The sequence below is a fragment of the Pseudorasbora parva genome, chromosome 10 (assembly GCF_024679245.1).
Source record: "Pseudorasbora parva isolate DD20220531a chromosome 10, ASM2467924v1, whole genome shotgun sequence".
Lineage (NCBI taxonomy): Eukaryota > Metazoa > Chordata > Actinopteri > Cypriniformes > Gobionidae > Pseudorasbora > Pseudorasbora parva.
This window is the reverse complement of record NC_090181.1, coordinates 18,296,874-18,311,118: the sequence shown is the minus strand read 5'-3', so window position 1 is coordinate 18,311,118 and position 14,245 is coordinate 18,296,874. Positions and strand designations below refer to the sequence as shown.

Sequence of the window (14,245 nt, the reverse complement as noted above, 5' to 3'; positions counted from 1 at the left end):
GCAACACAAAGTGCTGCTTAATATTTTTTTGGAACCTCTGATACTTTTTTCAGGATTCATTCCTGAATAAAAAGTTAAAAAGAAAAGCATTGTTTCAAAATATACAATTTTTCTAACAATATAAATCTTTACTCTTAGTTTTTATCAATTTAACACATCCTTGCTGAATAAAATTATAATTTCTTTAAAAAAATAAAAAAGAAAGAAAGAAAGAAAAAATGACTGATCCCAAACTTTGGAATGGTAGTGTATATTGTAATGACATATTTCCATTTTTAATTAAATGCTGTTTTATTTATTCATTTATTTTATTCAAATGATCCAGAAAAAAGTATCCTATGTTATATATATTTTTTATTTTATTAAACAGCACTGTTTCCAACATTGACAATAAAACAGCAAATTATAATGATCTCTGAAGGATCATGTGACACTGAAGACTGGAGTAATAATGGCTGATGGAAATGTCGCTTTGCATCACAGAAATAAGTTATATTTTAAAGTATATTAAAATGGAAAACGGGCTGTTACTCAGTATTATGACAAAGGCATACGTCTATAATGAAGGAGCGGGGCGCATGCGCAGAGAAGGCCAGTTTGTTGCAGCAGGAGAGCGTGGCGCTATCGTGCGCTGCCCGTAACTAGGCAGCAGCGCATATCTGGCAACCCACAGTAGCAACGGCCAGCAGCGGATTGCCTTTCGCCAGTGTAATATCAACATTGGAAAGGACGCATTCAAAAAACAGTGAGTAAAATGGTGTTAAAATACTATAATTCATCGAATTTCTTCCTAAAGTATGACATTAAATAGGCGTCTTTGATCTGTGTCTTATGTATTTATGTCTCGAGCGTGTCTTGTGTTGCTCATGTAATGTTACGGCGCGGCCTGTGGAGCAACTGTCACAATAATGGACCGTTTGTTGAGCGGACTCGCATGTATAGCATATCACTGCAGGCTCTAGTATGCTGTTTTATAGAGCAAAACGCAGTTTATGTACACAAAGACAAAAAGAACCATATCAGTGATAAACCGAACCCGTTGTTATAGGGCCTGTGTGACTCCCATTGTAATATGGGACGGGAGTCACACAGAGACTGATTTAGTTTAAGAAATCGTTTGTATCAAACAATACATAAGCATGAAGCTATTTGTTTGTAATAAATACGAATATTATAAGATAAACATAGTCACAATCATATGAGAGTAAAACGCACAATTTTTGTAAAATTGTAAATGTATATATGAGACTGATGGTAAAAGAAGCCTTTCACCTGTCAACCACTGCTTTATTTCTTGATCAACGTAATGCAATCAATACTAAAGACTGTAATTTACACTCCTTAAAACTTTATTTAGAAAATGGCCATTATTAGTGACAATAATAATGTTTCAACTTTTAACTTTTTTTTCTTCACTTTTGAAGAAAAAAATAATGGGGGAAAACATGTCCTATAATAAACCTGTCATTCGTTTTTAAAATACCAACATAAATCAGAGATGATCCAAGAAAGTTCTTGAAATACACACACATATTGTTTCTCTGTTGAAGATGCTTGTGTTTTCTGATGACATGTCCATCATGCAGGGCATAGCAGATGTGCATGGTTAACAACATCTCGGAAACACTTTAATCTGGATGGATTATCGTTGGAGGATTGAAAAAATTATAGTGTGATTACAGTTTGAACTGTGATGATGCAGAGACTACTGAAGAACTAAATATCACTTCTGATTACCCAAATGGAAACACGTGTTTAAAAAAAAGCGTTTGCCTTTGCCCTCTATGCTATGAAAGAAGAAATATAATAAAAATATAATTTTAGGAAGCTCTAAGAGGTCAGAATGTTAAAATTACACTGCCATTCAAGTGTGTTTTTAATGTTTTTATAATTCTATTATGCTCACCAAGGCTGCATTTGCAATATATTAATTATTGCGAATAATATATTTATTATAAATATAACAAATATTTCAATATAGTGAAATATTATTATAATGTAAAATAAATGTAAAATGTTTTCTATTTGAATATATTTCAAAATGTAATAAATTTCTGTGGTGCAAAGCTTAAATTTTAGCATAATTTCTCCCGTCTTCAGTGTCACATGATCCTTTAGAAATCATTCTAATATGCTGATTTTTCTGCTTAATTTATTATTATCTATGTGGAAAACAGATGTGACTTTTAAAAAAAAAAGATTCTTTGATGAATAGAAAGTTCAAAAGAAAACAGTATTTATCTGAAATGGTGCCACTTATCAGCTTGTTCAAATAGAAGATTTGAAGAAGTTATTTAACATTTTATTCATATTTTTTTTAATTTATTTTTATTTTTAATAAAATAAATGCAAGAGACTTCTTCTGAAAATATCAAGAAAAACACTTTTGAATGGCAGAGTAGGTCCATTTAGGTCCATAGTGACTTTGTTCCTATTGTTTTCTTGTTTGTTTTTGCAGGAGATGGCAGTGAATGTATACTCCACGTCAGTAACAATTGAGAACCTGAGCCGACATGACATGTTGGCATGGGTGAATGATTCGCTTCAGCTCACCTACACCAAAATAGAACAATTATGTTCAGGTGGGTTATACATACTTGTTATTTCACAAAGGGTTTCTGTCTTTTATGTTATGAAATGCACTCAGCTGCCCTACCGTACTCTTATTCCCGCTCCCCTACCGTACTCTTATTCCCGCTCCCCTATAGATTATACAGCAATACTGTTCATTTCAAAACAAACAAGGCTTTTAGTTTGCTTTTGATCATATTGAGAGATCACACATGTTCAGTGTTTTTATCTCTTCCAATGTAATCAGTCAAATAAAAGCATTTACTTGGCACTCTTTATCACTAGACACTAATAAGCTTAACCAATCACATGAAGACATTTTTGATCAAAGACATTTTTTTTTTATCATGCATTGAATGAGCTCTATTGACTTATGTTCTCTTTTGCTGTTTGTTCTCAGGGGTGGCTTATTGTCAGTTCATGGACATGTTGTTCCCAGGGTGTATTCTTTTAAAGAAAGTAAAATTTCAAGCAAAACTGGAACATGAGTTTATACACAACTTCAAAGTACTCCAGGCAGCTTTCAAGAGGATGAACGTCGATAAAGTTAGTGGATCCTTGGCTTTTGCACTTTTGCTTCTATATACATCTCATAATTGACCTAAAACTAAGTTATCGTTACTCAAATAGAAAGTATAAAGATAATTTATTAAAACAATATCAGCTTGTTTTAATGATGGTTGATTGAAATTAGGCAAGGCATGTTTATTTATATAACAGATTTTGGTTGCACTTCAAAACTCTAATAAAAATGATAAGTAGCTTTCATCAACAACATAAACATTAGGCCTAGATAATGCTTAACATATCATTAGTTAAAATTAAAATTAAAATTAGTTCTACAAGTTTGTCTGATCCTATACATGTCTGATATTCATTATATAATATTTGTTATCTAATGGAAGTTGTTAAAGTGTTACATTTTTGTTTATCAGATGTTCATAAGGTGATCAATCAGGTCTGCTGGTGTTCGGTGCCACTTGTCAGGTTATCTGAAAATATATTTGAAACGTGTAAAGGTTTCTAAGATTATTTTTCATGTATCAAGTTTATCTGAAATTCTTAGGATGGGGAAAAAAGATTTGAACATAAAATGTACACATCTAGATTACAGCTCAGTATTATAATGATCTAATGAATTTCCTCTTCTTTTGTTATCCAGATAATTCCTGTGGAAAGATTAGTGAAAGGAAAATTCCAGGACAACTTTGAATTTGTCCAGTGGTTCAAAAAATTCTTTGATGCCAACTATGACGGAAAAGAATATGATCCCCTTCAAGCTAGACAGGGCCAAGATGTGGCGCCTCCACCAAATCCAGGTGAACACTTTTCCCACAAACCCAAGAGAACTGGTCCCTCAGGTAACCTCCGGATTCTGCCGCCCCTTTTGCTGCATTGATTGCTGAGCTTCTAGTTATTGACAGTGTGCTCTGCAAAGCAGCTGGTTGTGCACGGGTCTCAGAATGATTTACTCCATGCCCAAGCTTTCATTAATGAGAAAACAAGGAATTCTGTATTAAAAAAGCTCTGTCTTCTTAATATCCGTACTAACAGTTTTGCAAAATCAGTTCCTCAGTGTTCTCTCATGTGCTGTTCTGAAAGGGTCATTGCTTGCTTAGTGTGACTTTGGTCAGTCCTACTCATTTAACCCTCTATTGCATGCAACGTCATCGTGTGGTGAAACACTGCCTCACCATAAGATGAACAACGCCTGATTCTGTAACCCCTGCCCACCGACTTGTGCCTGACATGACATAGGCCTACATAAAGCTAAGCCAAATCGAACTTTAAGCATAAGCTTCATTCTGATTCCAAAATTATAAATGCATGGGTGAACTATTTTTTATGAATATCTAGCTCACGTGGGGAAGGCATTGCGCGCTTGTTCCTTTAATTCACCACGGATGCGTTTGTAAACAAGAGACTGGATTTGCAGACAGGATGAGAAGCAACACACTAATAGTAAAAATGTTTTTTTTTATATGTGAGAGTATTGCATTGTTACATATTGTTTGACATCTATTGTGTGTACTTGTCTAACAGAGCATATCTTAACATGCTGTCAAAGTGCTGTTGGTTCATTGTGATTCAGGATCAGACTCGGGTATGAATGGGCCAAGGCTTGCAAAGCCCAACGTCTCGGGGCTATGTGTTTTCCAGATGGGTTACCAAAACGTATCACCAGCCTGCATGCCAACGGGCTATCTCAAATAGTGAAATAACATCCCTTTCTCAATGTTCGTTGTTCACTATCTTGAACGGTTTGCGTTTATATCCACCGAGTGGACCAAGTAATAAAAAAAATATTTGGGGGTTTTCACACAAGCTTTCAAAACAAATCCCACATGTACTGATGTACACATCCGGGAGCTGAAGCTCAATAAATATGCAAATCTTATCCAATCCTAGCCGTTGGCATTTACTTCCAAGTCTTAAGGGTGCCCTAGAATGATTTGAAACAACGTGTTAAATTGTTCTCAGATATCTACATAGAGGGTATGTTGCTTATTTAAGGGCAAAAATTGACCGGATAAATTTTTACAGGTCCATTTACAACCCTATAAATTGTCCCTATGATGTAATGCTCTGTTTTTGCCTTATTTGGAAGGGTCATGAATATTAATGATGAGTTCTGCTCTGATTGGCTTATTTCAGCAGCTCACAGCAATTCAGTGAAGCGGCTCGTGAGTCCTGACCGTCCTGACACAACACAGACTGACTAAATTAAACTTTAAGCAAGACATCTCAAATGGAGATTGATAAAATGCAGCTTACTTCTTTATTTGGTGTTTTCAGAACATCCGTGAGCAAGAAAGACCGCACGTTCATGCGGTTGCCAGATTCAGTAATTAAATTCCCCAAACAGAGCTTTTCTGTGAAAAGAAACCCATACAACTCTCCGTTTTTTACCTAAACATATCCAATCTGGAAACCATGTGCACGCAAGCTCTCTCTTGCGCACAGACGATCTGAAAACACCAATAAACAAGTAAGCTGCATTTTATCAATCTCCGTTTGAGATGTTCTGCTTAAGGTGTTTCATTCAGCCTACATTTTAGACTTGTCTTTTTCGTCAACGATATTGTATGTTTATATAACGCTAGTCACAATGTAGGCTAACGTTACGCAGTGACTGTGATGTAGCCTAATCTGAAATACAAATATGCAAAAACATCATAGGAAACACCATACTTCAGTTCTCAAAAATATAAATATATAACTTATATTTTTACAAAATGAATAGCCTTGTCAAATGACTATCATTTTAACTTGGTGGAAAAGGTGACGTTTGCTAGAAGGATCAAGTGTACGAATTAAGCAAAGTATCTAACAGTTGTATTTTGTAATACAAAATAATATTACCCTTTGTCATTAGACTCACTATTTAGTTTTGTATGGTACTTGGAGTTTCCTATTGTTACTGTACTAGCATCTTGCGTTATTTAGACTATGATGTCTCTATAAGAAACTTTCAATTTAATCAGAAATTGTTTAAACAGTCAATAAGTGGATAAAATAGCTACTTACTGCTTGCAGGAATATAGTTGCCACTTTTTTTCAGTTTAAGACGCTGAGCGAAGCTTGTTTGAAATGAGCCGAACAAACGAACGATCTTGAATTAAATTGTTGTGGTATCCGATTATAAACATCAACGATGACTGTTGACATTTTTTATCTGTGGGAAGGGTAGACAAGTCTCCTGAACAGCCTGGAACATGACGTGTGTCCATGCGAGCAGCTTGTTTTGATGGTTCGCTCCATTTCCGCCTGACAATTCACATGTTTGGACAGATGCAAATGTTGGGGGCGTACATATAAATGATCCCCAATGCTTGCGTCATGGTTGGGTTTATGTTGAGAAGTTTATGTTTTGGATTCACAAGATTTACATAAGAAGTAGGAGGCAATGATGTTTGAGACTGTCCACTGTCCACTGTGAACTCTTATTATTTTGCCATGGCAAGGTTAATTCAATTTTTCATTCTAGGGCACCTTTAAGTGCCACACGCCCATTAAAAACCCAGTGTGCAGAAGAGAGGCTCAAAACCAGGGTAGAATATAGCCTATTACTTATTCATTTAGATTTTTTTGAATGTTAAAACCACGCAAACTTTATAGGTTGACCTCACTGATATATATATATATATATATATATATATATATATATATATATATATATATATATATATATATATATATATATATATATATATATATATAATTTTTTTTAATTATTATTATTATTCTTTTTATATATATATATATATATATATATATATTTTTTTTTTTTTAAAAGAAATAACTTTTATTTAGCAAGGATGCATTAAAATAGTGAAAAATTACAATTAAAGGGATAGTTTACCCTGAAATGAAAATAAAGTCATCTTTTACTCACCCTGCTGTTGTTCAAATGCCCTGTGTCTTGTGTTTTCAGACCTCAAAAGAAGAAATTTCGAACAACGAAAGCTAAAACATTACAAAAAGGATACAAAAGTATCACGTAATGATACCGTGAGATACACTCCATATGTGGAAAGTGTTCAGGAGGCATACTATAAGGTTTTGCAAGAAAGAAACCTTATTAATCAGTCAGAATACTTAGCTCGGCAATTACTATGTGATCTGAACACTTTCCACATATGGCACGCATCTAACTATCCTTACGTGATACTTTTGTATGCTTTTTGTAATGTTTTAGCCTGCCATTATATTAAGTAGTGCATGCAGGACATTTTTCAAAATTTCCACTTTTCTATTTAATTTCAGGGTAACTTATCCCTTTAAGACTTTTACATTTCTATTTCAAATAAATTTTCATCAAAGAATCCAAAAAAAAAGTAACATGGTTTCCATAATGGCTGTTAAAAAATTCAGCTTTGTCATCACAAGAATATATCTTTAAAAAAGACCAACTAAAAGTTATTTTAAGTTGTAATAATATTTCACAATATTACTGTTTTTTTGATCAAATCAATATGACCCACCACATTAAAAAAAAAAAAACTATTGTAAATAATAATTGACATAACCTTTTTATTTATTTAACTTATATGACCATTTTAAAAGGAATGCATTCACTAATAAATGTGAATCATATTTTTGATTGGAGAAAAAAATCCCTTTTGAGGCAGAGTAAAATCATCCCTTTATTGACAACACTTTATTGATCTTTAATGCTTGCAATGTGCTGAAAAAGGGTTGGTTACCTTGAGGCAACATTGCACAATAGAGGGTTAATAGCCAAGGACTGGAAACATACAGTCCCCAGAGAGGTATAAAAGTGGCGTTCTAATTTGCTGGAAATCGACTGCTCTTTTGACTGTTGGGGTGGATTGGGAATGCGACCTCCATTTAGTTTGTAGTCACATCTCGTCACACTTCCTTGACTTTGGTTAAACCTGCCAGATATAAAGTGGATAACTGGCTTTTGAAACAGTTAATGTTTGATCTCTCTCTCTCTCTCTCTCTCTCTCTCTCTCTCTCTCTCTCTCTCTCTCTCTCTCTCTCTCTCTCTCTCTCTCTCTCTCTCTCTCTCTCTCTCTCACACACACACACACACACACACACACACACACACACACACACACACACACACACACCGACAGGCTTAACCAAAGAATTGGGGTAACAAGCTGCCCATGTTGTAGCTTATTAAAAGCTGATCTTACTGAAACTCTCAGCTCATTTTAGTGAATCATTAGCTCTGTTCAAAAACCTAGTGAGCTGCCACCCCAGACAGCATTTAAAGGCTCATTCCTGATGATGGGCAAACCACAAGGTATCTCCTTTCCAAAATTCAAGGTGATAAGCTTAATGAAAAAAACAATTCACCCAAGATGGTATTCAGTTTTCAGAATTGACCATTAGTTGTTTATAGAGCATGTCAGATCAGTCATTTGTGTGGGTCCATTTTGGCCCGCTATGGTTTGGAACAGAGCTACAGTAAATGTGTTTAATAAAGCTGAAAGAAATGGCAAACACCTAAAATTGCATGGATCAGTTTGTACGTCTGCTAAAGTTTTCGATTATACTGTAGCTAAATGCGAATAATTTCCAATTCCAGGGCCTCAGAGAACATCGCCAACAGTACCTAAAAACATGCCCACACCACAGAGGGTGACCACCACCATAAGGAAGAACCCCACACATGCCAGAAACGGGGCAAGCGATGCTGAAATCATGGAGCTTAATCAACAGGTAGAGTCCCCGGGAGGGTAAGGAAGTCTTACTCTACCTTGGAATATTTTGGATTGAAGATTAAAAAAAATTGTATAGAAAGAAAAGTGTAGGTAGTTTTTGCATATATCATTTTTATCTTTCTTTTCTCCCATTTTCTTCAGACCATTCCTGATTTCCTTTCCCACCTGTTCAGATGATCACATTTTATTTAATATTCTGAAATAAACATGGATATAGATAGTTTCATCATAATAAGCATACTAACTTTTTCCCGTTAAGGAATGGTCCTCTTGTGATGAGTAGTGGCTTAAATTTTGTTCTTTGTCTTTTACTTTGTTTTTTTCAAGTTGATGGAGCTGAAGTTAACTGTGGACGGTCTGGAAAAGGAGAGAGATTTCTACTTCAGCAAACTTCGAGACATTGAACTGATCTGTCAAGAACATGAGACTGAAAACAACCCCATTATGAGTAGGATAATTGACATTCTGTATGCCACAGAGGTAATGCCATTGACATTTTTTTATATGTTCTTTGATAATAATCTAACTGATATATACGTGAGGTTGATTTATAATTGCGTTTTCTGGTCAAACTGTGTCGGATGTTAACTACATTTTTACACACATGTTCTGCAAATTTTTGCATGCGCTATCCAGTCATTTCAATAGCAGTCAATGCAACTGGGAGTTGTACGCAAGCGCAAAAGATTTCTCCATGCAGATTTTGGAACAGGTCATGCAGATTCACTGGTTTGAAAGTGACTTCTGTGTGAGCTGTGCCTTATACATAGCTACATATAGACAATAAACAACTGATCTTTTTTGCCTGGGAAAACACAATTCCGCCAGCCACACCATTGAAATGTCCCATATCTGACCTCAGTGTGTTCCTGTTAATCACGAAAAAACAGTCACATGTGGTCAATTTCATGCTTTGATTTTAAAATACTACAAAATAGCATTTTTTTATTATATAAAAAAGGATATCTTTATATATTACTTTTAATTTTGCGTAAGGCTTTTTAGTTGTTGCCATCCTGGAAATTAGAATTTGAGTGACATTTAAGTTCCAAACTAAATTAAATGAGACAAAATCTATCATCAGTTCTAAAATCTACTGACAACAGTGTGTGAATATATGAAAAATTACAAGCTGAGGCTTCAAAATCAGATATATTTAATTGAAATGTACATGACATGTTGTTACAAATGTTTAAATTAGAGCCACTATTAAATTAACAAAACTATTTCAATGACAGTCTTCAGAATGGGCAAAATAAAACTGCATTAAAAACATTTGCATTGTTCAAAATGTTACTTAATTAAATATTGCCATTGATATTCAATATAATCTGTATTGTCCAGGCCTACTTATCACTACATATTGGTACAATTTTGCACAAAAAACCCCCCAAAAAACAAAAACATCAGTTGACCACTGGTTACATATACTAATAAAAGCTTGGCACATTTGAATTTTTAAATATAAGCTGCATCCCAATTAATGCACTTGTGCACTATTATATGATGTTTTGTAGTACAAATAGCGTGCATAGTGCGTTCACACACACAAAAAAACATGAAGTGCAGAATGTTGGGATACTTTATGCAATCAAATGTCACAGCTTTAATTGTCTAGTGGAGGGGCTATCAGACTCTGATAACATAATACATTGCATGGTTTACATAAGTACATACTGTACACTATAGTGTACTGTAGTGTGCATTATTTGGGACACAACTATAGTGCGCATCCTTTAAAAAATTACATTTTTTCATACAGGATGGCTTTGCACCGCCAGAAGATGATGAAATAGACGAGCAGGCCCACTTGGACCAGGACGAATACTGAGCATCCTCCTTTTCGTGGTCTTTCACCATTTCCTCTCCCCAACACTTTGAATGACTCCCCCTCTCTCGCACGCTGTTAATATCCCCTCAGTTTCCTCGAAATGTATGGGCTCACCATATATACTCTTATCTGTTCATCCTCCGACGCTGGTTTACACACTACATGTGTATCAACAAACACTCGCCGTCCTCACCCCCATCCAGACTGTAGCACCAACATCAACACATCCTAGCCGTCTCAGCATGTTTTACATATCGACATAGAGAATGAAGAAAATAAAAGGTATCATAGATTGTGGGTAGCACAATGGACTGAAAAAAAAAAGTAAATATTGTGACGGGAAAGATGTTTTTAAAGAAAAAAAGAAAATGAAGAAAATTGTCGCCAGGAATGCAGTTATTTATTGTGAGATTTCCATACAGATTTTTTTTGACGTCTCTTTTGGCTTCATTTAGTATGAAACGAGTATCACGCCATCCGTCTGTGTCTCCAGCTTCAGTCTGCCTCTCTCACTGACTTTACATTTTAAAGAGACAATTCTGTTATCATTTACTCACTCTCATGTCGTTCCAAACCTGCATGGCTTTCTTCCATGGGATAAAAAGGTCCCACTTTTCCATACAATGCCAGTGAATGTAGACTGAAGCTTTCAAGCTTCAAAAAGAACACAAATGCTCCATGAAAGTGGCCCGTATGATTTGTGCACTATATTCTCAGTCTTCTTAAAGCTTGTTCAAAGCATCAAATACACCTATAACTGGTCTGTAAGCCCATTTCCGCCACTAAATAAAAAAATAAAAAGAGTAATTCCGGCTTTTTATCTCACAATTCTGACTTTTTTTTCCACAATATCGAGTTACATCACGCAGTTGCAAATTTATATCCCAGAATTCTGACTTTCTAACTTGCAATTGTGAGAAAAAAAGTCAAATTCTGAGATAAAAAGTCACACTTAATATTTTTATTTTTTTATTTAGTGGCGAAAACAGGCTTCCTTAGACTGGATAATTGAGTCGATGATCTTTTTTTTTTTAAACAGATCCGATTCATTAAAAAGAATGATTAATTCAAGAATCAAACATTAGATTCTCCAACAAGGAGAGCAACATTTTCTGAATAACAAAGCTTCAGAAGATTTGAAATGGAGTGCACAGTTCATGTGTACAACTTAAACTTTTTATTAAAATAAATAAATAATTATCTTAACCAAATTATAGAGGTTAGGAATGACATGAGGGTGAGAAAATAATGATAGAATTTCATTTTTAGGTAAACTATTGCATCAATGGCTGAAACAAAAAGCAGACACCATCTGGAAGAACCCCAGTAGTATCAAACTCATGACTCTTTTACGGTATATCTGCAAAGATATTGATGTCAAGTTTGTCAGTGACGGGATGGAAATAAATGCTGAGCTGTAGAGAGGACTTTTATACTTTTAAATATGGATGGGCCATTGACAGGGTAAATAAAAGGGGGGAAAAGACACATTAAAATGTGTCTACAAGGCTTTAAAATGTGCGAGACAACACAACTTATGGCACAGGTTGTTTTGCTTATAACCAGGAAGCATGTGAATGTTATACATTGACAACTGATTAGTGATTGTTTAAAAATCATATTTTATTCAGACATTCTGACACCTCAGACCGAAAAATAGAAACTCGCCATGAGTATTGAAAGTGGTATTACCGTCATAGCCAACTAGTGTTTGTGACACCATTGAGCATGAGGGACAGTACTTACTGTGTACATTTTATTTTAGTGGCAATCAAACACATGATACTACTGATCGGATGATGTCATGTCGAATTGAACTGACGTTTGCTGCTAGTGTTGCTGCATTTAAGTGTTTTGTTCTGTATTTATTTTGCTCAGCTATTGAATAGCATATGGGTTGTGCATTCTTAACCATAAAACATAACGGATTTGTAAAAATGCCCTGATTAAACTGAACAGAGATGCTCGATTCCACAGTCATTGGTGTGAATCTGCTTCTCTCTGTATAGAGAACCGAAGTCATCTTGTATTATCTCAGTATGTGTTTGCTTAAATTGTTTTGAGTAATAAACATTAATGAAAATAGTTTTTGTCCATGCATTTCACAAAACTGCATATCAAAGGGAAAGTAAAATGTTATAGCATAGTGTATATATATATATATATATATATATATATATATATATATATATATATATTGCATAAAGATTGTTTGCATTGTGAAATTATTTAAATAAAATTAAGCCAGTTTTTGTATGCTGAAACATTATTATGTATATTGTATGCTATTACATATACAGTGAGGGAAATAAGTATTTGAACTTCCTGCTATTTTGTAAGTTCTCCCACTTGGAAATCATGGAGGGGTCTGAAAATGTCCTCATATGTGCATGTCCACTGTGAGAAACATAATCTAAAAACATCACAATACATGATTTTTTAACTATTTATTTGTATGATACAGCTGCAAATAAGTATTTCAACACCTGTCTATCAGCTAGAATTCTGACCCTCAAAGACCCGTTAGTCTGGCTTTAAAACGTCCACCTCCATTCCATTTATTGTCCTAAATTAGATGCACATGTCTGAGGTCGTTAGCTGCATAAAGACACCTGTCCACCCCATAGAATCAGTAAGAATCCAACTACTAACATGGCCAAGACCAAAGAGCTGTCCAAAGACACTAGATACAAAATTGTACACCTCCACAAGGCTGGAAAGTGCTATGGGGATATTGCCAAGCAGCTTGGTGAAAAAAAGGTCACTGTTGGAGCAATCATTAGAAAATGGAAGAAGCTTGGATCTACCTCGGACTGGGGCTCCATGCAAGATCTCACCTTATGGGGTCTCAATGATCCTAAGAAAGGTGAGAAATCAGCCCAGAACTACACGGGAGGAACTGCATGGTCAATGACCTGAAAAGAGCTGGGACCACCGTTTCCAAGTTTACTGTTGGTAATAAACTAAAATGTCATGGTTTGAAATCATGCATGGCACGAAAGGATCCCATGCTTAAACCAGCACATGTCCAGGCCCGTCCTAAGTTTGCCAATGACCATTTGGATGATCCAGAGGAGTCATGGTGGGAGAAAGTTATGTGGTCAGAAGAGACCAAAATAGAACTTTTTTGTCATAATTCTACTAAACGTGTTTGGAGGAAGATGAATGATGAGTACCATCCCAAGAACACCATCCCTACTGTGAAGCATGGGGGTGGTAGCATAATGCTTTGGGGGTGCTTTTCTGCCCATGGGACAGTGCAACTGCACTGTATTAAGGAGAGGATGACCGGGGCCATGTATTGCGAGATTTTGGGGAACAACCTCCTTCCCTCAGTTAGAGCATTGAAGATGGGTCGAGGCTGGGTCTTCCAACATGACAATGACCCGAAACACACAGCCAGGATAATCAAGGAGTGGCTCTGTAAGAAGCATATCAAGGTTCTGGCGTGGCCTAGCCAGTCTCCAGACCTAAACCCAATAGAGAATATTTGGAGGGAGCTCAAACTCCTTGTTTCTCAGTGACAGGCCAGAAAACTGTCTGATCTAGAGAAGATCTGTGTGGAGGAGTGGGCCAAAATCCCTCCTGCAGTGTGTGCAAACCTGGTAAAAAAACTACAGGAAACGTTTGACCTCTTTAATTG

The 14,245-nt window shown here is 35.5% G+C and overlaps 1 protein-coding gene across 1 annotated transcript; it reads left to right on the top strand.

Moving 5' to 3' along the window:
- The first annotated feature begins 606 nt into the window (after window positions 1–606).
- Window positions 607–12,687, top strand: mapre3a (microtubule-associated protein, RP/EB family, member 3a). Its single transcript, XM_067455370.1, has 7 exons — window positions 607–745; window positions 2,459–2,582; window positions 2,972–3,117; window positions 3,734–3,890; window positions 8,636–8,769; window positions 9,099–9,251; window positions 10,534–12,687. The coding sequence occupies exons 2-7, from the start codon at window positions 2,462–2,464 to the stop codon at window positions 10,600–10,602; spliced, it is 780 nt and encodes a 259-aa protein (XP_067311471.1). The 5' UTR covers window positions 607–745; window positions 2,459–2,461; the 3' UTR covers window positions 10,603–12,687.
- Window positions 12,688–14,245: the final 1,558 nt, after the last annotated feature.

Excerpts from the sequence above, each read along its gene's own strand:
- mapre3a (XM_067455370.1), top strand. The coding sequence starts at position 2,462 with ATGGCAGTGAATGTATACTCCACGTCAGTAACAATTGAGAACCTGAGC. Across the intron at positions 2,583-2,971 it reads AATAGAACAATTATGTTCAG|GGGTGGCTTATTGTCAGTTC; the intron begins GTGGGTTATACA and ends GTTTGTTCTCAG. Across the intron at positions 8,770-9,098 it reads TCATGGAGCTTAATCAACAG|TTGATGGAGCTGAAGTTAAC; the intron begins GTAGAGTCCCCG and ends GTTTTTTTCAAG.